This window comes from Anomaloglossus baeobatrachus, chromosome 6 (assembly GCF_048569485.1).
Source record: "Anomaloglossus baeobatrachus isolate aAnoBae1 chromosome 6, aAnoBae1.hap1, whole genome shotgun sequence".
NCBI lineage: Eukaryota > Metazoa > Chordata > Amphibia > Anura > Aromobatidae > Anomaloglossus > Anomaloglossus baeobatrachus.
The window spans coordinates 171,112,664-171,137,113 of NC_134358.1; the positions used below are offsets into that span (position 1 = coordinate 171,112,664).

The 24,450-nt window shown below is 43.8% G+C and overlaps 1 protein-coding gene across 1 annotated transcript in view; it reads left to right on the forward strand.

The window, feature by feature from the left end:
• SMCHD1 (structural maintenance of chromosomes flexible hinge domain containing 1) overlaps positions 1-24,450 on the forward strand; it is a 437,194-nt gene that overhangs the window by 171,048 nt on the left and 241,696 nt on the right. Inside the window, exons 15-16 of the mRNA XM_075316053.1 lie at positions 10,948-11,054; positions 11,908-11,990. Coding sequence (XP_075172168.1) covers positions 10,948-11,054; positions 11,908-11,990 — 190 coding nt within the window. The remainder of the gene's footprint in view (positions 1-10,947; positions 11,055-11,907; positions 11,991-24,450) is intronic.

Here is a 24,450-nt window from a genome sequence, read left to right on the forward strand (position 1 = left end):
CAAATCGGAGAAAGGGTTTAGGAATCATAGCTCTGTAATGCATAGCCTCCTCTTTTTCAAGGGACCAAAAGTAATTGGACAAGGGACTCTAAGGGCTGCAATTAACTCTGAAGGTGTCTCCCTCGTTAACCTGTAATCAATGAAGTAGTTAAAAGGTCTGGGGTTGATTACAGGTGTGTGGTTTTGCATTTGGAAGCTGTTGCTGTGACCAGACAACATGCGGTCTAAGGAACTCTCAATTGAGGTGAAGCAGAACATCCTGAGGCTGAAAAAAAATAAAAAATCCATCAGAGAGATAGCAGACATGCTTGGAGTAGCAAAATCAACAGTCGGGTACATTCTGAGAAAAAAGGAATTGACTGGTGAGCTTGGGAACTCAAAAAGGCCTGGGCGTCCACGGATGACAACAGTGGTGGATGATCGCCGCATACTTTCTTTGGTGAAGAAGAACCCATTCACAACATCAACTGAAGTCCAGAACACTCTCAGTGAAGTAGGTGTATCTGTCTCTAAGTCAACAGTAAAGAGAAGACTCCATGAAAGTAAATACAAAGGGTTCACATCTAGATGCAAACCATTCATCAATTCCAAAAATAGACAGGCCAGAGTTAAATTTGCTGAAAAACACCTCATGAAGCCAGCTCAATTCTGGAAAAGTATTCTATGGACAGATGAGACAAAGATCAACCTGTACCAGAATGATGGGAAGAAAAAAGTTTGGAGAAGAAAGGGAACAGCACATGATCCAAGGCACACCACATCCTCTGTAAAACATGGTGGAGGCAACGTGATGGCATGGGCATGCATGGCTTTCAATGGCACTGGGTCACTTGTGTTTATTGATGACATAACAGCAGACAAGAGTAGCCGGATGAATTCTGAAGTGTACAGGGATATACTTTCAGCCCAGATTCAGCCAAATGCCGCAAAGTTGATCGGACGGCGCTTCATAGTACAGATGGACAATGACCCCAAGCATACAGCCAAAGCTACCCAGGAGTTCATGAGTGCAAAAAAGTGGAACATTCTGCAATGGCCAAGTCAATCACCAGATCTTAACCCAATTGAGCATGCATTTCACTTGCTCAAATCCAGACTTAAGACGGAAAGACCCACAAACAAGCAAGACCTGAAGGCTGCAGCTGTAAAGGCCTGGCAAAGCATTAAGAAGGAGGAAACCCAGCGTTTGGTGATGTCCATGGGTTCCAGACTTAAGGCAGTGATTGCCTCCAAAGGATTCGCAACAAAATATTGAAAATAAAAATATTTTGTTTGGGTTTGGTTTATTTGTCCAATTACTTTTGACCTCCTAAAATGTGGAGTGTTTGTAAAGAAATGTGTACAATTCCTACAATTCCTATCAGATATTTTTGTTCAAACTTTCAAATTAAACGTCACAATCTGCACTTGAATTCTGTTGTAGAGGTTTCATTTCAAATCCAATGTGGTGGCATGCAGAGCCCAACTCGCGAAAATTGTGTCACTGTCCAAATATTTCTGGACCTAACTGTAAAAGCAACAAAAAAGAAACACAAAAAGCAAATCCCGTAAGTGCCAGGATAAATACAGCTTAATCATCAGAACACAACTTGCTCAGCATTTTAAACCTGAATGCATTGAACAAACCAAAAAAAAAAGTGATCATATCCTAAAGTTTGATTAAACAAGATTAAAAGATCCAATAATTGTAACCCCTATTTATACATTTATATTTGTTTTCTATTATATCACTAAACATGTCATTTATGAAGTGTTTAAGAAGAATAGTACAGTAGTTAAATCCTCGTTAAAATATGAACTAATAAAACAATTAATAGTACGTTTTTAAATTGCCTTTTATCATCAATTTGTCCCTTCTAGTTGGTGAAATGTAATCTTGTCCATAAGCGCTATTAGCAATCGAAATTTCCTTTTGTGTCAGAGTATGTACGGACTGTCACGGTGTTTGGCTCCACCTGAGTTAATATCTTACTTTTGAATTATGGATTATTTGGTTAATATAGACCCCACACTTTTAGCCACTGGCTGAACAGATCTGAATTCAAGATTATCGCATTGACACTATAATAGTAAAATATTTTAAAATATGATCTCATCGCGATCCCAACTTAATTTGGTACAGCTGTGGCTAAGAGCATAGCAGACATGTGCAGTTTTGGAAATTTTTAAATTAAACCGATGTTTTTTGGAAATGCATTTTAAAATTTTGCGTTTGCATGGGTAAAAAAAAAATACTCTTGTGATATATCTGGTGAAAGCCTGTACGGTTCTGAGCAGATTGGTGTTTATTTTGTTTCTCTATCTTATTTCTAGCCCGAGATATGATAGAAAATGTAAAGCCATACCAAGCCAAAATTCACGCTTTTTTAAAACTTTAAAAATCTGTAAAAAAAAAAAAAAAAACTGATAAAGAAAAAAATTAAAAACTTTTTATTTGTAATTAACTAAAGTTGTACTTCATATAGAAAATAAATGAAACAAATCTAAAGATATCAGGTAAAAAAAATATTAATATTTGGATCACTTGATATGGAATGGCCCGTTTCTGACCACGTGGGGTATCGGCGCGTTCATAAGAAAGTGGGTAACAAGTTTTGGGGTCCATTTTGTTGTGTTATTTTTTGTAAAAGTGAATAAATTTGGGTTAGAGCAACATTTTTAGGTAAAATTTTATTTTTTGCTTTTTTTCATTCCACATTGCTTTAGTTCCTGTGAAGCACCTGAAGGGTTAATAAACTTTTTGTATGTGGTTTTGAGTACTTTGACGGGTGCAGTTTTTGGAATGGTGTCACTTGTGGGTATTTTCTGTCATCTAGGCCTCTCAAAGTCACTTCAAATGTAATGTGGTCCCTAAAGAAATGGTTTTGTAAATTTTAATGTAAAAATGAGAAATTGCTGATAAACTTTGAACTTTTCTAACTTCCTAACAAAAAACAATTTGTATCCAAAAGTGTGCTTATGTAAAGTAGAAATGTGGGAAATGTTATTTATTAAAGGGACTGTATCGTGTTTTTTTTTAATTTTTTATTAAAATAAGGGATTCTGAAATGAAGTATGTCTAATTCAAAATGAAATTCGTAGCTTATTTAGTTTTTATGTTATTCTAATTTTACTGTATGCACTGGGGGCCATGTTGGATTAGCTGTGTGTTTAACAACAGTTACACACTCCTTTATGGCAGCCCCTGTACATAGAGAACAGTGGTCGCCATCCGACCCTATGTGTATCGTTACAGTGGGTGTGTACTGTGATCTGGACGCGCCCCCTGGGCTGTCCATATCACAGCAAAGGGCAGATTTCAGCGCCATTTTTGTGGAGATTCAATCCATGCTCTTTGCGCCACTTTACACCTGTCAACCGCCGGGATGTAAGTCCGGTACGCCTCCACTCCCCCCGTTACCTATCACACAAACCCTCCCTCCCTCTGTTCTCACCAGCCCCCGCCCCCTGCCGTTACCGTATGTTATGAAATCACGTCTCTCCGCTGTCCCCAGCCCCGTTCTGGCGGCCGCTGGTGTGTGTGTCCTCCCTGTGCTCTCATCAGCCCCCTGTCGTTACCGTGTTATTAAATCACGTCCCTCCGCTGTCCCCAGCCCTGTTCTGGCAGCCGCCGGTGTGTGTGTCCTCCCTGTGCTCTCAGCAGCCCCCTGCCGTTACCGTGTTATTAAATCACGTCCCTTCGCTGTCCCCAGCCCCGTTCTGGCGGCCGCCGGTGTGTGTGTCCTCCCTGTGCTCTCAGCAGCCCCCTGCCGTTACCGTCTGTAATGAAACCCCCTCCCTCCCCCAGCTGTCCTCATCCCCGTCCACGTTCGTGTGTGTGTGTGTGTGTGTCAACCCTTCCGCTTGCTACCCTGTGTGTACTGGTGATACTGTCTGCATGGTTGTTTATCTAATCCTCCCCTGTGTGATACTGTGTGCTGAGCGGTGTATCTAATCCTCCCCTGTGTGATACTGTCTGCTGAGCTGTGTATCTAATCCTATCCTGTATGATACTGTGTGCTGAGCTGTGTATCTAATCTCCCCTGTGTGATACTGTGTGCTGAGCTGTGTATCTAATCCTCTCCTGTGTGATACTGTGTGCTGAGCTGTGTATCTAATCCTCTCCTGTGTGATACTGTGTGCTGAGCTGTGTATCTAATCCTCTCCTGTGTGATACTGTGTGCTGAGCTATGTATCTAATCCTCCCCTGTGTGATACTGTGTGCTGAGCTGTGTATCTAATCCTCTCCTGTGTGATACTGTGTGCTGAGCTGTGTATCTAATCCTCCCCAGTGTGATACTGTGTGCTGAGCTGTGTATCTAATCCTATCCTGTGTGATACTGTCTGCTGAGCTGTGTATCTAATCCTCCCCTGTGTGTTACTGTGTGCTGAGCTGTGTATCTAATCCTCCCCTGTGTGATACTGTGTGCTGAGCTGTGTATCTAATCCTCTCCTGTGTGATACTGTCTGCTGAGCTGTGCATCTAATCCTCTCCTGTGATACGGTCTGCTGAGCTGTGTATCTAATCCTCCCCTGTGTGATACTGTGTGCTGAGTTGTGTATTTCTCTCCTGTGTGATACTGTCTGCACAGCTGTGTATCTAATCCTACCCTTATCCATCATATAGTGCCAACTACTGAGCCACCATATAGTGCCAACTACTGAGCCACCGTACAGTGCCAACTACTGAGCCACCGTACAGTGCCAACTACTGAGCCACCGTACAGTGCCAACTACTGAGCCACCGTACAGTGCCAACTACTGTACCAAGAGTATTTTTTGTCTCACTGGTTTTTTATGCGGTTTTATCATTGAACAATGTCATTGAAGATGGTTTAAAAAATTAATAAAAGAAAAAAGGTCTGATGTCATTTCCTTCTTAAATATTCTTCATTCTCCACTAGTGTATGCAGGAGAGCAGACAGCTGCAGAACTACAAGGCTCAGCATGCTCCATCCAGGACTGTATGCTGGAGGGAGAGGCAGGGGGAGCACAACTACAAGGCTCAGCATATTACATCTAATAGTGTATGCAGGAGAGCAGACAGCAGCTGCAGAACAACAAGGCTCAGCATCCTACATCCACTAGTGTATGCAGGAGAGCAGACAGCAGCTGCAGAACTACAAGGCTCAGCATCCTACATCCAATAGTGTATGCAGGAGAGCAGACAGCAGCTGCATAATTACAAGGCTCAGCATGATCCACCCAGGACTGTATACAGGATTTTTTATCAACCCAAAAAAAGACGTGGGCTTCGCCATATTTTTGTATGCTAGCAAGGTACAGCAGGCAGGCACGGGCTGCCCCCAACTCCCAGCTGCCTATTTGTACCCGGTTGTGAACCAAATATATAGCGAAGCCCTTTTTTTTAATTATTTCATGACTTTCATGAAATACTTAAAATAAAAAAAAAAACTTGGGCTTCGCCCAATTTTTTAGGCCAGCCAGGTACGACTAGGCAGCTGGGGATTGGAATATGCAGTGCAGAGCTCCCAAGGTTTATGGGCACCCACGCTGCGTATTGCAGTCCGCAGCCACCCCAGAAAATCTTGCTTTCATAGAAGAGCCATCTTCTGGCGCTGTATCCAACTCTTCCAGCTGCCCTGGTGACGGTTGGCTCGCTGGGTAATAATGGAGTTAGGACTAGCTTTATATTTTCAGCTGGCCCTAAGCCCGAAATTCATGGTGTCACGCCAATATTAGACATGGCCACCATGAATTTCTAGTAAACATCAAAAAAAAAAAAAAAAACCACAACACCGAAAAATTGTTTTATTAGAAATAAAACACAACACAATTAGTGACTCCATCTTTATTGAAATTAAGAACCCCCCTCCGCAGTAATCCTGGGTCAAGGGTCCCGCGCCGTCCAATCCGGATCCAATATCATCTGATCGGTTTGCTGGAAGGCAAAGCGATTAGATGATGTGTCAGGATCAAGTGCCTGAATCACATCACACATCAACTGATTGTATAAATGCCGTTTATACAATCAGCTGATGAATCTGTGAAGAAAAAAAAAAACCTACACACGTCCCTGCTGACTCCTGTCCGACCGCTGCAGGAGCTGCCGGTGATCAGCTGAAGAAGTCTCCGGACGCATCAGATGATAGCCGGGCGGCAAAAAGAGACTTACGATCAGCTAATGGGTCAGGTGACCACATCAGGTGATCCACCCCCAGGTCCTGCCGCCATCATACGTGCCTGAGAGCACACAGCCGGTGCAGCGTTATGGGATGAGGAGCTGGGAGCGGGCATGGCACCGGGAGTCTGCAGACACGTGAGTATGTTTTTTTTTTTTTTTTTCTTTCTATTGTTTACTTTCGTTTTCACAGCTACTTCCATCTCACGCGCGGGAGCGGGCCTGCCGCCGCACGGGAGATTGAACGAGCAGTGTGGCGGTACCAGGAGGATTCCATTACCGCAGTGTGTATATTATATATAATAAACAGTCAGTGTGTGTGTGTGTGTGTGTGTGTATGTATATATATATATATATATATATATATAATATATATATATATATATATATATATATATATAATATATATATATATATATATATATATATATATAATATATATATATATATATATACACACATATATATATTATATAATGTGTGTGTGGGCTGAGAAGAGTCAGTGGATACAGTTAGGTCCAGAAATATTTGGACAGTGACACAATTTTCGCGAGTTGGGCTCTGCATGCCACCACATTGGATTTGAAATGAAACCTCTACAGCAGAATTCAAGTGCAGATTGTAACGTTTAATTTGAAGGTTTGAACAAAAATATCTGATAGAAATTGTTGGAATTGTACACATTTCTTTACAAACACTCCACATTTTAGGAGGTCAAAAGTAATTGGACAAATAAACCAAACCCAAACAAAATATTTTTATTTTCAATATTTTGTTGCGAATCCTTTGGAGGCAATCACTGGCTTAAGTCTGGAACCCATGGACATCACCAAACGCTGGGTTTCCTCCTTCTTAATGCTTTGCCAGGCCTTTACAGCCGCAGCCTTCAGGTCTTGCTTGTTTGTGGGTCTTTCCGTCTTAAGTCTGGATTTGAGCAAGTGAAATGCATGCTCAATTGGGTTAAGATCTGGTGATTGACTTGGCCATTGCAGAATGTTCCACTTTTTTGCACTCATGAACTCCTGGGTAGCTTTGGCTGTATGCTTGGGGTCATTGTCCATCTGTACTATGAAGCGCCGTCCGATCAACTTTGCGGCATTTGGCTGAATCTGGGCTGAAAGTATATCCCGGTACACTTCAGAATTCATCCGGCTACTCTTGTCTGCTGTTATGTCATCAATAAACACAAGTGACGCAGTGCCATTGAAAGCCATGCATGCCCATGCCATCACGTTGCCTCCACCATGTTTTACAGAGGATGTGGTGTGCCTTGGATCATGTGCCGTTCCCTTTCTTCTCCAAACTTTTTTCTTCCCATCATTCTGGTACAGGTTGATCTTTGTCTCATCTGTCCATAGAATACTTTTCCAGAACTGAGCTGGCTTCATGAGGTGTTTTTCAGCAAATTTAACTCTGGCCTGTCTATTTTTGGAATTGATGAATGGTTTGCATCTAGATGTGAACCCTTTGTATTTACTTTCATGGAGTCTTCTCTTTACTGTTGACTTAGAGACAGATACACCTACTTCACTGAGAGTGTTCTGGACTTCAGTTGTTGTGAACGGGTTCTTCTTCACCAAACAAAGTATGCGGCGATCATCCACCACTGTTGTCATCCGTGGACGCCCAGGCCTTTTTGAGTTCCCAAGCTCACCAGTCAATTCCTTTTTTCTCAGAATGTACCCGACTGTTGATTTTGCTACTCCAAGCATGTCTGCTATCTCTCTGATGGATTTTTTATTTTTTTTCAGCCTCAGGATGTTCTGCTTCACCTCAATTGAGAGTTCCTTAGACCGCATGTTGTCTGGTCACAGCAACAGCTTCCAAATGCAAAACCACACACCTGTAATCAACCCCAGACCTTTTAACTACTTCATTGATTACAGGTTAACGAGGGAGACGCCTTCAGAGTTAATTGCAGCCCTTAAAGTCCCTTGTCCAATTACTTTTGGTCCCTTGAAAAAGAGGAGGCTATGCATTACAGAGCTATGATTCCTAAACCCTTTCTCCGATTTTGATGTGAAAACTCTCATATCGCAGCTGGGAGTGTGCACTTTCAGCCCATATTATATATATAATTGTATTTCTGAACATGTTTTTGTAAACAGCTAAAATAACAACTTGTGTCACTGTTCTGGCCCTGACTGTATATATGTGTGGGCTGATAACAGTCAGTGTATATAGCGTATGTGTGACAGTCAGTGTCTATATGTGTAACAGTCAGTGTATATATGTGGAATAGTACGTGTGTGTATATACTTACTAATGGTTGAGTCATCTCCACGTTCCTGTGAACACTGATCTTCAGGGACCTGCTGCAGTAAGGCTGCTCTTTCTCCAGGGCACCGTACGATGCTGCTGCTCCTGTCTGGCTAAAATGTGTTTCCACTTTACTTCCGGGTGGAGCTGTACAATTCATATACAGTCCCCCAGAAAATGGCGACACATTACTATGAAATACACCTCCTCCCCTTTTGGGTGCAGTGTAACACCCAAAAGGGGAGGAGAATAGGCATGTCATCTAGTGACTGCCCAAATTTGCAGCTATCGTAATTCTACTAAGGATTACTATACCTTTTGGATGTGTACACAGGAAGATGCTCCCCCTACTGGCAATTATAAGTATTTTTAATAAAAAAAATTTTTTTTTACATATTTAAAAGTTGAATTACATTAAGAAAACAGTTGTTACACAATTCTAATAATATTGTTTGCAGATTTGGCCTAACATAAAAAAAAAATAGATGATACAGTCCCTTTAACTATTTTGTGTCACAGAACTCTCTGGTTTAACGGTATAAAAATTAAAAAGTTGAAAATTGCTAAATTTTTGCCAAAATTATTTTTTTTCATAAATAAATGTAAAAAATATTGTCCATAATTTGGTACTAAAGCCTGCTTTACACGGTACAATTGCGCATACGATATCATATGCGATCGTACCTGCCCCCATCGTATGTGCGGCACGTTCAATTTGTTGACTGTCGCACAAACTATTATTTCCCGTCACACGTACTTACCCTTCCATACGACCTCGATGTGGGCGGCGACCATCCACGCGGCAGCCGGTCAATAGGATCGGAGGGGCGGAGATGAGCGGGATGTAAACATTCCGCCCACCTCCTTCCTTCCGCATTGCTGGCGGGAGCCGCAGGTATGATCTGTTCATCGTTTCCGGGGTGTCACACACTGCAATGTGTGCTACCTCGGGAACATTGAGCACCCCGACTTACAATTTTTAGCTTTTGAACGACGTGTATGCGATGAACGGATTTTCGTTCAATCGCAATCGCACAGAGGTTTTACACGCTACAATATTACTTACAATGCTGGATGTGGGTCACTTAAGACGTGACCCCGCCGACACATCGTAAGATTTATTGTAGCGTGTAAAGCCCGCTTTACATGCAGTCCAATATGTAACGAAAAACAATCTCAGAATCACTGGGATCGGTTGAAGCGTTCCAGAGTTATAACCTCATGAAGTGACTGGTCAGAATTGCAAAATTTGGTCTGGTCATTAAGGTGAAAATTAGTTCCGTCGCTAAGGGGTTAAATAAAGATGTTAAATAAAATCTGTAATATTTAAATGTACTTTATTTTATTACATTTCTCAGACTGCTCCTCTAAGAAAAATATGATCTAGAGTAGAAATTAGTAAATAACTTTGAATCCGATAGGTTTAATCGGCCATCCTCCTCTTACCTCAGCTGAGCGACAAGTGAGGGGTATGGACACACCCTTTTATTACATCTCATCCATCGAGTATCCTGCTCAGACCCAAGGAGAAGCAATGTGTGTTGTAGATTTGTCCATATTTTCTGAGGCATTCTCCTTCACCAGAAAAACGCACAAGATCCATTTCCTATGTGCAATCTGTACTTTATCTCTTTTTTTATTTTTACTGTTTTTGTCTATGTATTTTTATTTCATTTTTATAAGCATTTTAAGCACTATGCACTTTTTATATTTTTATATTAAGTCTAACTTGAACAAAGGAATGGCACTCCAAATCTTACATAATTTGAGAATTTATATATAGAGGTTGATAGTGAGTGTCTGTGTATATATAGAGGGGGATAGTGAGTTTGTGTATATATAGAGGGGGATAGTGAGTCTGTGTGTATACATAGAGGAGGATAGTGAGTGTATGTGTGCATATATATAGAGGGGATAGTGAGAGTCTGTGTGTATATATAGAGGAGGATAGTGAGTGTTTGTGTATATTTATAGAGGGAGGGTAATTTTACTCCTGTATGCTTATATGGAATAAATTCCAGAAGATTTGGAGTGCCGTTCCTTTGTTCAAGTTATATTGTGGATGCCTTCCTTGAACACGTGCAGTGCACCCTGGATTGTGTGCCACCTGGAACATTTATTTCTGTATATTAAATCTAACATTTTATAAGTTTCTTCCTTGCTGCGCTTAACTTGCTCACAAACCTTGAAGAGTGTGAAAGCTTGGCTGTGTTACCCTAAGTATAACACAGTGGAAGCAGAGAATCTAGCCGACACTCATTAAAGCTGTTTCACGTGTTAGTCTGGGACCCAGTAGAGGTGTCTTGCTGGCCTAACAACATGGCAAGTGATGATGTGGATGTGAGAACTGGCTGTGGGGTGTGCTTAGCTCATTGTCTGCCTATAGGAATGGATGAGTAGACAGGCGAGTTTGGAGAGTGGGGTTTGCTATACATTGACCTTGCATTTAGGCCTGATTGATATTTTGGATATTGTCACCAGCACATTGTAATTTTTTTTTCCTTTTTTTGAATAATGAATCTATTTTGACCAAGCCCAATACTTATAGTTTTTTTATTTTTATTTAGGAACCAAAAGAGTTGTATGCTGAGAAGAAATGTGTACCCATTTCCAAACTTGATCGTAATGTAAAACTATCATCTATAAAGAAGTACATTGAAGATGAAATGTCAAAGTATGTGTTTTGTGTTTGTGACATATACATTTAAAAGGAACCTGTCACCAGGTTTTCCACATACAAAGTATGGCCAACACTCTCTCTTACAGCATGCTAGTATGTTTGTCCTCAGTCCCCTAGCTTTTATTATACTCAGATGGTCCAGTCTGATAAGTGTTGCTCGTCTTGATCTGCTGCATCCTCTCTTAGGATCACGGTCCCCCTTCTATTCTTTGTTTGGATGATACATCCTACGTCCTCCACACAATGTCCCCTGTTGCATTTCTTCAAAGGCTTAGTTTTTTCTATCCTGCCAAAACAAGAGCAAATTACTGTAGTGTGCATGTGGTAGGAAAAGCATAATAGCGCTGATGGACCCGTAGGTAAATCCGGCGCATGCACATTGTAGTACTTTTCTCTTATTTTGGCAGTGCAGAGATAAGTGCGCTCACGCCATAGTGCGATGTGAAACACTGTGGATAGTACAGGACGTGTCATCCACACGACGCAGGAAAGGTGACTGTGATCGTAAGAGAGGAGGTGCCAGAGCAAGACCAGAAACATCCATCGGGCTGGATCATTCCGTCTTTGAGTATAATAAAAGTTCTTTTTTTGTGCCTTGCTTAGGGGATTCGGGACAGAAAAGGTGGCTTAAAAGTGTTTCGCCTTGCTTTATAAGGGAAGAACCAGGTGACTGGTTCCCTTTATGTTGGCTTCTGTTCTGACCCCTATCTCTGTCTTGTTTTGTTGTTTTTCTTGATTGTTTTATTTCCGCTCTTCAGGGATGAGAGAGAGATAATTTTTTAGATTACATTTCTGCTGTGTAACCATCATTTCTAACTCTTTATTATTTTTTTTTTTTCCCCCCAAGGTTCCCAGACTCCTTGGCTGTGTCATGGCCAGATGGGGGTAGTTTGGTAGAGAATGATGTCAAATCTGCTGGAGAGCCAATAGGTAAAATTGCTAATTTTATATGTTAAAAGCACGATTGTGTTTGTGTTGTGAAATACCAGATTTTTGCTTCATGGATTTGAAAGAGAGATTTTTCCGCTGAAGACAAACCTATGATGTCCTGCAACATTTTAGGGCTTTTTACATATGCACCACTCACAAAAAGTTAGAAATATTTTAGCTTCTGGTGAAATTTATGTAAAACTTAAAATATACCTGTAGAGTGAACTTTTTATCATAATAGTAGGTTGTTTAACCCCAGAACGACGGCCTAACGTCTCAAGACGCCGGAAAAGCAGGGTACTTGTTCTGTACCGACGCTTTGACACGTCCCGCCAAAAAAAGCCTGTAGCGCCGACCAGCGACCGAAAATCTCGCGGGTTTCAGTTACCGGAGGTAGCGGAGACCCCCCCCAGATTATGAATCAGGGTGTATTTTTTGGACCCCGATAATGTGATCGGCGGTATACACCGTATACCGCCGATCGCATTAAACAAAAAAAAAAAAAGAATTGGCAGGTAAAACTGATTTGTTTCTCATCTGACGTGATCAAACATGTCAGATGAGAAAGAAATATAAGCCCCTAGTGCCCCCGGTACCGGATAAATGCCCCCCCACCCCTTCCTCCGGAACATCCAAAATGGCGCCGCAGCTCACCGAAAACTGCTCCCGCTGCCGGCTCTACATTCATTTCCCTCCGATCTGAAATGATCAAACATTTCCGATCGAAGAAAAATGTCCTCTCCCTGAGCCCTCCTCCGGTCCTCACTGCCGTTCTAGGTCTCTCCCACCCGATTTGGGATCCTCCGGTCCAGTCCCCAACCCCCTCCTGACCAGCCAAATGGTGGGTGCAACTGGCGGCGCACGCTCCATTCACCCCCTCCTCCTGATTTGTTGCATGGGACATCTCAGATGCAATAGAAATGTCGTCCCCAGGTCCCGCCCCGGTCTGTCCCAGTCATTCCCCGGTCTCCTCCGGTCTTCCTTACCTCCTTGCAGCGGTGATCCCCGCGATTACTCCTCCTCTTCAGTAACATGCCGACCGCATGTGCAGAAGGCTGCTCCAGCGACAATGTCACTGAGAATGCCGCTCACACAGCCCTGGTGTAGACCCGGGGAGGGTGAATGCAGTCTTATGTCACTGCAGCCACTCTCCTCATATGGAGGGTCTGCACTTCTAAAAAATAGGGTGTATGTTCCCGGAGCATGCACCCCATATTCTGGAAGGTACAGAATCGTCGTGGGACCTTCAAAATGGATTACTGCGGACCAGATTTTTTCTTTTTTTTTCTTCAATAAATTGGTGTAAGAGGGAATGTGTTGGGGTGCATTTTTTTCAAATACAAAATGTTCTTGTCTTTATTTTTTTTTATTACTGACAGTAATGTCGGGTATCTGATAGACGCAGTGACCTCACTAACCGCTGGACTTGATGCCAGGTGACATTACAGCTGGTATCAACCCCTTATATTACCCCGTTTGCCAAAGCACCAGGGCAACGGGTGGAGCTGAGGAAAAGCACCAGAATTGGCGCATCTAATGGATGCGCTACTTCTGGGGCGGCTGCGGCCTGCTATTTTTAGGCTGGGAAGGGCTAAATAACCATTGCCCTTCTCACCCTTATACTACCAGACCACAGCTGTCTGCTTTACCTTGGCTGGTAAACCAATTTGAGGGGGACACCACATTTTTTTTTTTTTTTTAAATTATTTATAAATTATTATAAAAAACAGCTTGGGGTAACCTCCAAATTGGATCACCAACCAAAGGTGAAGCTGCCAGCTGTTGTCTCCTGTCTGCTTTACCCTAGCTGGCTATCAAAAATGGGGGGGACCCCACATCGGTTTTTTTTTTTTTTTAAATTATTTATTTATAATTGGGCTAAATACAAGTCTAAGCACAATGAAAGTCACTAACAGGTGCCAGCTTAGAATATGCAGGGGGTGAGACATTATATATGTGTCAGACTTCTATCCATCCATCCATTGTAGCTTTTGTGCCCACAATCCAGATTTGTAACGTTTTGGGCGCAGAGTGTTTTTTGCTGCGTCCATAACGCTGAGTTATGCAGTACAAGTGCAGTTCAAGGTTTTTTAGAAATCTCCTGCCCACGTCACTTCTTTTCTCTGCAGCATAAACAGACCTGCGGCGGGGCTTCCTGACCAGCAGCATGTCAAGTTATGCTGTAGAGACTAAAGTGTTCTTCGGAGGGATAATAAAGTTTGCAGCGGCCCGAACCTGGATGCACAAGCAGCTGCATTCTCCCGTGGACAACACTCTCTCTGCAGAAGGGCTGGCACTGCGTCCTAGACACAGTCGCCGGATTGTGGGAACATAGCCTAAAAGTGATAAATTTGTCGCTACAGCAACTTTTTTGTGAAGTACCTGTAGATTCAAAATTCTCACTATACCCCTGAATAAAGTGCTTGAAGGGTCTAGTTTCAAAAATGGGGTTACTTGTGGGGGTTTCGGCTATATAGATGCCCTAGGAACCCTGCAAATGCGACATGATGCCCACAATTTATTTCAACTTTTACAAAATTCAAATCATGCTCCTTCCGTTCCGAGCCCTACTGTTTGTCCAAACAGTTTTTTTTTTGCCACATATGGGGTATCACTGCGCTCATAAGAAATTGAATAACAATCTGTGTGGTCCATTTTTTTGGTATTGCCTCTTGAAAAACTGAGGAGTTTGGTGCTAAAGCAACATTTTTCTGAATTTTTTTTTTTAATTTTCAATATGACTACTTAAGGTTATCAAATTTAATGAAGCACCTGTGGGTTCAAAATGCTCACTATTCCCCTAGATAAAATCCTTGAGGTGTCTAGTTTCCAGAATGGGGTCATTTGTGGGGGCGCTCCACTGTGTAGGTACCTCAGGGGGTCTCCAAACGCAACATGGCGTTCGCTAATAATTCCTGCCAATTTTGCAGTCAAATGGCGCTCCTCTCCTTCCGAGCCCTGCCGTGCACCCAAACAGTTGATTTCCATCACATATAAGGTATGGGCCAAATTAAAAGAAATTGCACAATAAATTTTATGGTGCATTTTTTCCTGTTACCCTTGTGAAAAAAGGTACCTGGTTGAAGTAACAATTTTGTGGTAAAATGTTATTTTTGTATTTTCACGGCTCAACATTTTAAACTTCTGTGAAGCACCTGGGGGTTCAGGGTACTCACCAAACATCTAGATAAATTCCTTGAGGGGTCTATTTTACAAAATGTGGCCACATGTTGGGGAGCTTCGCTGTGTAGGCACCACAGGGGCTCTCCAAACGCAACATGGCGTTCGCTATTGATTCCAGCCAATTTTGCAGTCAAATGGCACTCCTTCCCTTCCGAGCCCTGCCGTATGCTCGAACAGTTGATTTCCACCACATATAAGGTATTGCCAAACTCAGGAGAAATTGCGTAATAAATTTTATGGTGATTTTTTTTTTTTTTTTTCCTGTTACCCTTGTGGAAAAAAAAGCTACCTGGTTGAAGTAACAATTTTGTTGTAAAATTTAATTTTTCATTTTCACGGCTCAACGTTATAAAATTCTGTGAAGCACTTGGGGGTTCAGGGAACTCACCAAACATCTAGATAAATTACTTGAAGGGCCTAGTTTCCAAAATACTGTCTCTTGTGGGGTGTTTCTGCTGTTTTCGTACCTTAGGGGCCCTACAAATACAACATGGTACCCGCAATCTTTTCAGCCAAATTTGCTTTCCAAAATTCAAATATTGCTCCTTCCGTTCCAAACCCTCCCATTTGTCCAAACAAAGGTTTCTGACAACATGAGCGGTATCACCGCACTCTTAAGAAAGTGGGTAACAAACATTGTGGTCCAATTTTTGATATTACCTTTTGAAAAAGTGAGAAAATTTGATGCTAAAGCAACATTTTTGAGAGAAAAAATAAAATTTTCAATATGACAATGTAACATTATCAAAATCTGTGCAGTACCTGTGGGTCCAAAATGCTCACTATACCGCTAGATAGAAGCCTTGAGGGGTCTAGTTTCCAAAATGGGGTCACTTCTGAGGGGTTTCTGCTGTTTAGGTACCTTAGGGGATCTGTAAATGCAGCATGGTGCCCTCAATCTATTTCAGCCAAATTTGCTTTTCAAAATCCAAATATTGCTCCTTCTGTTCTGAGCCCTCCCATTTGTCGAAACAGAGGTTTCTTACCACATGTGGGGTATTGGCGCGTTCATAGGAAAGTGGGTAACAAGTTTTGGGGTCTATTTTGTTGTTATTTCTTCTAAAAGTGAATAAATTTGGGGTAGAGCAACAGTTTTAGGTAAAATTTAATTCTTTGCTTTTTCTTCATTCCATATTGCTTTAGTAGCTGTGAAGCACCTGAAGGGTTAGTGAACTTCTTGGATGTGATTTTGAGTACCTTGAGGGGTGCAGTTTTTAGAATAGTGTCACTTTTGGTTATTTTCTGTCATTTCGGCCTCAGTCACTTCACATGTGATGTGGTCCCTAAAAAAATGGTTTTGTAAATTTTGTTGAAAAAATGGGAAATTGCTGATGAACTTTTAACCATTCTAACTTCCTAACCCCAAAAAATGTAATTTAAAGATTTGCGCTGATGTAAAGTAGACATGTAAGAAATGTAATTTATTAACTATTTTGTGTGACATGACTCTGGTTTAACCCCTTCAGCCCACAGCCTATTTTAACCTTACTGACCTCGCCATTTTGCGCAATTCTGACTAGTGTCCCTTTATGAGGTTATAACTCTGGAACGCTTCAACAGATCCCGGCGATTCTGACATTGTTTTTTTGTGACATATTGTACTTCATGAAAGTGGTAAATTTAGGCTGATATTTTGTGTTCATTTTTGATAATTTTGGAAATTTGGCGAAAATTTACAAAATTGCGCAATTTTCAAAATTTGAAATTTTATGCCCATAAATCTGAGTTGTCACACAAAATAGTTACTAAATAACATTTCCCACATGTCTACACCAGCGCAATTTTCAAACAAAATTTGTTTTTTTTGTTAGGAAGTTAAAAGGGGTCAAAGTTCATCAGCAATTTCTCATTTTTCCAACAAAATTTACAAAAAACTTTTTTTTAGGGAACACATCACATTTGAAGTGACTTTGAGAGGCCTAGGCGACAGAAAATACCCAACAGTGACCCCATTCTCAAAACTGCACCCCTCAGGCTAATCAAAATCATATCCAGGAAGTTTATTAACCCGTTAGGTGCTTCACAAGAATCAAAGCAATGTGGAAGGAAAAAATGAAAATTTAATTTTTTTACACAAAAATGTTACTTTAGCCATAAAATTTAGCATTTTCGTAAGGGTATCAGGAAAAATTACACCACAAAATGTATTGTGCAATTTCTCCTGAGTACACCAATACCTCATATGTGGTGGAAATCACTTGTTTGGGTGCACGGCAGGGCTCGGAAGGCAAGAAGCGCCATTTAACTTTTCAAACGCAAAATTGTCTGGAATTGTTAGCGGATGCCATGTTGCGTTTGGAGACCCCCTGAGGTGCCTAAACAATGGATCTCCCCTCACAAGTGACCCCATTTTGGAAACTAGACCCCTCATGGAATTTTTTTTAGATGTTTAGTGAGCCCTTTGAACCCCTGGGGGCTTTTCAGAAGGTCATAAATTTGAGCCGTGAAAACCATATATTTTTTTTTTTACCACAAAATTGTTAATTTAACCAGGTAACTTTTTTTTTTATTCACAAGAGGATCAGGAAAAATTACACCATTAAATTTATTATGCAATTTCTCCTGACTACACAGATACCTCATATGTGGTGGAAATCAAGTGTTTAATGGCACAGCAGGGCTCGGAAGGCAAAGAGCGCCATTTAACTTTTGGAGCTAATTTTCCATTCAAAAAGTCAAGTGGCGCTCCATCCCTTCCGAGCCCTGCCGTGCACCCAAACAGTGGTTTATGACCACATATGAGGTATCTGTGTACTCAGGAGAAATTGCACAACAGATTTTAGGATACATTTTATCCTGTTGCCCATGTAAAAATAAAAAAAATTGAGGCTAAAAGAAAATTTGTGAGAAAAAAAAATGCTTTATCATTTTTCGGATCAATTTGTGAAGCACCTGGAGGTTTAAAGTACTGACTACGCATCTAGATAAGTTTCTTGGGAGGTCTAGTTTCCAAAATGGGGTCACTTTTGGTGGATCACCACTGTTTAGGCACACAGGGGCTCTCCATATGCGACATGGTGTCTTGCTAACAATTTGAATGGAAAATTAGCTCCAATTATTTACGGACATCATGTGGCGTATGGAGAGTATGTAGTGTATGTCAGGTTGGTGTGTGTGTGTGTGTGTGTGTGTGTGTGTGTAGTGTAGTATACGTCAGGTTGGTGTGTGTGTGTGTAGTGTAGTATAGGTCAGGTTGGTGTGTGTGGCGTTGACCACACACACATCAACCTGATGTACACTACACCCCACACCAAACTAACATACACTACACCACACACACCAACCTGACTTAGTGTATGACAGGTTGGTATGTGGTGTAGTGTAGGTCAGGTTGATGTGTGTGCGGTGTAGTGTACATCAGGTTAGTATGTGTGGTGTACGTCGGGTTGGTATGTGTGGTGTAGTGTACACCACACTCACCATCCTGACATACACAACAGACTAACCTAAGTCAGATTGGTGTGCAGTGTATGTTAGGTTGGTCTGTGGTGTATGTCAGGATGGTGTGCAGTGTTGTATAAGGTAGTGTACGTCAGGTTGGTGTGTGTCAGGTTGATGTGTGGTGTAGTATACACTACACCACACACACACACACACACACACACACACACACACACACACACACCAACCTGACGTACACTACAACACACACACCAACCAACCTGACGTACACTACAACACACACACCAACCAACCTGACGTACACTACAACACACACACCAACCAACCTGACATACACTACAACACACACCCCAACTTGACGTACACTATAATACATACCAACTTGACGTAGTGTATTTCAGGTTAGTGTGGTGTAATGTGCGTCAGTTTGGTGTGTGTGTGGTTTAGTGCGCTAGGTTGGGGGTTAGTCACCCTTTACTGTGGGTCTTTCTGCATGGCGTGCAATATTATTCAGCCCCTTTACTTTCAGTGCAGCAAACTCACTCCAGACGTTCATTGAAGATCTCTGAATGATCTAATGTTGTCCTAAATGACTGATGATAAATTTTATCCACCTGTGTGTAATCAAGTCTCCGTATAAATGCACCTGCACTGTGATAGTCTCAGTGTTCTGTTTAAAGCACAGAGAGCATCATGAAGACCAAGGAACACAACAGGCAGGTCCGTGATACTGTTGTGGCGAAGTTTAAAGCCAGATTTGGTTACAAAAAGATTTCCAAAATTTTAAATATCCCAAGGAGCACTGTGCAAGTGATCATATTGAAATGGAAAGAGTATCATACCACTGCAAATCTACCAAGACCCGGCCGTCCATCCAAAGTTTCATCTCAAACAAGGAGAAGACTGATCAGAGATGCAGCCAAGAGGCCCATGATCACTTTGGATGAAATGCAGAGATCTCCAGCTGAGGTGGGAGAGTCTGTCAATAGGACAACAATCAGTCGTACACTGCACAAATCTGGCCTTTATTGAAGAGTGGCAAGGAGAAATCCATTTCTCAAATATATCCATAAAAAGTGTTGTTTAACCCCTTCAGCCCCAAGCCTATTTTGACCCTAAAGACCAGGCCAATTTTTGCAATTCTGACCAGTGTCACTTTATGAGGTTATAACTCTGGAACGCTTCAGCGGATCCCGGTGATTCTGAGATTGTTTTCTCGTGACATATTGGGCTTCATGTTAGTGGTAAATTTAGGCCGATATTTTTTGCATTTCTTTGTGAAAAAAACGGAAATTTCGCGAAAATTTTGAAAATTTTGTAATTTTCAAACTTTGAATTTTTATGCTCTAAAACCAACGAGACATATGACACAAAATAATTAATAAATAACATTTCCCACATGTCTATTTTACATCAGAACAATTTTGGGAAAAAAAAAAAAAATTTAAGGAAGTTATAGGGGTTCAAAGTTTATGAGCAATTTCTCATTTTTACAACAAAATTTACAAAGCCACTTTTTTTAGGGACCACATCACATTTGAAGCAATTTTGAAAGGTCTACATGACACAGAACACCCAAAAGTGACACCATTCCAAAAACGGCACCCCTCAGGCTACTCAAAACCACATGCAAGAAGGTTATTAACCCTTCAGGTGCTTCACAGTAACTAAAGCAATGTGGAAGGAAAAAATGAACATTTTACTTTTTGCAACAAAAATGTTAATTTAGCCTCAAATATTGCATATTCACAAGGGTAGCAGGATTAAATGAACCCCCAAAATTTGTTGGGCAATTTCTACTGAACACGCAGATACCTCATATGTGGCGAAAAACCACTGTTTGGGCGCACGGCAGGACTCGGAAGGGAAGGAGCGCCATTTGACTTTTTTGAATAGAAAATTAGCTGGAATCGTTAGCCGCACCATGTTGCGTTTGGAGAGCCCCTGAGGTGCCGAAACAGTGGAGCTCCCCCACATGTGACCCCATTTTGGAAACTAGACCCCTCATGGAATTTATCTAGATGTTTATTGAGCACTTTGAGCCTCTGGGGGCTTCACAAAAGTTAATAGAGTTGAGCTGTGAAAATAAAAAAAAATTTTTTTACCACAAAATTGTTACTTCAACCAGGTAGCTTTTTTTATCACAAGGGTATCAGGAAAAATTGCACCATAAAATGTATTGTGCAATTTCTCCTGAGTACACAGACACCTCATATGTGGTGGAAATAAAATGTTTGGGCGCACAGCAGGGCTCGGAAGGCAAGGAGCGTCATTTGACGTTTCAAACGCAAAATTGTCTGGGATAATTAGCGTATTCCATGTTGCGTTTGGAGACCCCCTGAGGTGCCGAAACAGTGGAGCTCCCCCACATGTGACCCCATTTTGGAAACTAGACCCCTCATGGAATTTATCTAGATGTTTATTGAGCACTTTGAGCCTCTGGGGGCTTCACAAAGGTTAATAGAGTTGAGCCGTGAAAATAAAAAAAAACTTTTTTACCACAAAATTGTTACTTCAACCAGGTAGCTTTTTTTTTCACAAGGGTATCAGGAAAAATTGCACCATAAAATGTATTGTGCAATTTCTCCTGAGTACACAGACACCTCATATGTGGTGGAAATAAAATGTTTGGGCGCACAGCAGGGCTCGGAAGGCAAGGAGCGTCATTTGACGTTTCAAACGCAAAATTGTCTGGGATAATTAGCGTATTCCATGTTGCGTTTGGAGACCCCCTGAGGTGCCGAAACAGTGGAGCTCCCCCACATGTGACCCCATTTTGGAAACTAGACCCCTCATGGAATTTATCTAGATGTTTATTGAGCACTTTGAGCCTCTGGGGGCTTCACAAAAGTTAATAGAGTTGAGCCGTGAAAATAAAAAAAAAACTTTTTTACCACAAAATTGTTACTTCAACCAGGTAGCTTTTTTTTTCACAAGGGTATCAGGAAAAATTGCACCATAAAATGTATTGTGCAATTTCTCCTGAGTACGCAGATACCTCATATGTGGTGGAACTCAAATGTTTGGGCGCACAGCAGGGCTCGGAAGGCAAGGAGCGTCATTTGACGTTTCAAACGCAAAATTGTCTGGGATAATTAGCGTATTCCATGCTGTTTGGAGACCCCCTGAGGTGCCGAAACAGTGGAGCTCCCCCACATGTGACCCCATTTTGGAAACTAGACCCCATGGCATAGAAAAAAAAAAAACAGCGGAAGATGGGGGGGGGGGCGGCAGATGGGGCGGCAGCAGATGGGGTGGCAGCGGCATATAAAGGGAGCATCTGTGATTGTGAGACGGCGGCTGGGATAGGGTGGGGGCGGATGGGAGAGGGCGCAGTGGATGCAGGAGCGGCAGAGGATGGGGGAGGAGGCGGGTGGGGGGGATGGGTGGGAAGGGGAGTGGGAGGTGAGATTGGGGATAGTTACCCTACAGGATGGATCTAGGCAGCTGGATCACAGGAGATGAAGGAGGCAGCAGATTGGGTAGGGTGAGAGGTGGGGGAGGGAGCGCAGCGCAGATCACGGAGGAGACAGGTGAGCAGAGCACAGATCACGGGGGTGAGAGGTGAGGGAGAGCGGACAGCAGATCACGGGGGTGACAGGTGAGGGAGCACAGATCACGGGGTGACAGGTGAGGGAGCACAGATCACGGGGGTGAGAGAGCGCAGATCACGGGGGAGACAGGTGGAGGGAGAGTGAACAGCAGATCACGGGGGTGACAGGGGAGGGAGCACAGATCACAGGGGTGACAGGGGAGGGAGCACAGATCACGGCGGCGACAGGGGAGGGAGCGCACATCACGGCGGTGACAGGGGAGGGAGCACAGATCACGGCGGTGACAGGGGAGGGAGCGCACATCACGGCGGTGACAGGGGAGGGAGCGCACATCACGGCGGTGACAGGGGAGGGAGCGCACATCACGGCGGTGACAGGGGAGGGAGCGCACATCACGGCGGTGACAGGGGAGGGAGCGCACATCACGGCGGTGACAGGGGAGGGAGCGCACATCACGGCGGTGACAGGGGAGGGAGCGCACATCACGGCGGTGACAGGGAAGGGAGCGCACATCACGGCGGTGACAGGGGAGGGAGCGCACATCACGGCGGTGACAGGGGAGGGAGCGCACATCACGGCGGTGACAGGGGAGGGAGCGCACATCACGGCGGTGACAGGGGAGGGAGCGCACATCACGGCGGTGACAGGGGAGGGGAGCGCACATCACGGCGGTGACAGGGGAGGGAGCGCACATCACGGCGGTGACAGGGGAGGGAGCGCACATCACGGCGGTGACAGGGGAGGGGGCGGGTAGCTGACCACGGGGGTGAGAGGTGGGGGGAGCGTGCAGCACATCACGGAGGGGAGGGGGCGAGCAGCACATCACGGAGGGGAGGGGGCGAGCAGCACATCACGGAGGGGAGGGGGCGAGCAGCACATCACGGAGGGGAGGGGGCGAGCAGCACATCACGGAGGGGAGGGGGCGAGCAGCACATCACGGAGGGGAGGGGGCGAGCAGCACATCACGGAGGGGAGGGGAGCGGGCGAGCAGCACATCACGGAGGGGAGGGGAGCTGGCGAGCAGCACATCACGGAGGGGAGGGGGCGAGCAGCACATCACGGAGGGGAGGGGGCGGGCACCGATCACGAGGGGGAGGGGCCGGGCAGCAGATCGGAGGGAGCGGTGGCACTATGACAGATGGAGGAGGACAGGGTGCACGATCCCTGTCCTCCTCCATCTGCCATAGTGCCACCGCTCCCTCCGATCTGCTGCACGGAGGTGAGGGGCCGGGGCAGCAGATTGGGGGGAGCGGTGGCACTGTGGCAGATGGAGGGCGGCAGCGGATCGGGAGGTGTGGGGGTGAGGGTGCGGGCAGGAGATCGGGGAGACAGGTGGCAGATCGCGGAGGGCGGCGGCGGCGGATCGGGACGCTTTTCGTACAGTGCAATGGCAGCGCGGCAACTTCCGGGTCTCATAACAGCATGGGACCGGAGCTTGTCGCCCTGCCATTGCACTGTGTACACTCACTGTGTTCAGTGCTGGCGTGCTGCAGGGACACGTGAAGCTGATGGGGCGGTCACCGGCAACAATCCACTGTGATTGGAGAAATCGGTCACAAGGCCGATCTCTCCAATCAGAGCATTGGAGCTGGGGGAGGGTGATCCAGTGAGGTCACCCAGCTCCAGCCAATGGCCAGTGCTACAGCTGCACTGGCCAGGGCTGGATTTCAATGTTTCAGTCATTTTAAATGGCTGGAACATTACAGTGGCTGTGATTGGTTGAGCGGCGTTCGTCAGCCAATCACAGCCTCCGTAGGTCCGGGGAGGAGGCACCACCCCTCCTAAGGTCAGGAACAGGTCCCCTCCTCCCCGAATCTGCGGTTTATGTTAACCGATCGCAGTCACCGGAGGCTCCGGTGCCGCGATTACGCCATGACGGAAAGATCCGTCCTTGGTCGTTAAGGCCCAGGGCACAAGGACGGATCTTTCCGTCCATGGTCGTGAAGGGGTTAAAGTTTGCCACAAGCCACCTGGGAGACACACCAAACATGTGTTAGAAGGTGCTCTGGTCAGATGAAACCAAAATCAAACTATTTGAGCACACAGCTCATCACTCAGCACTCAGCACACAGCTCATCACCCTGCACTCAGCACACAGCTCATCACCCTGAACACACCATTCCCACTGTCAAACATGGTGGTGGCAGCATCATGGTTTGAGCCGGCTTTTCTTTACCAGGGACAGGGAAGATGGTTAAAATTAATGGGAAGATGTATGGAGCCAAATACAGGACCATTCTTGAAGAAAACCTGTTGGAGTCTGCAAAAGAGCTGAGACTGGGACGAAGATTTGTCTTCCAACAAAACAATGATCCAAAACA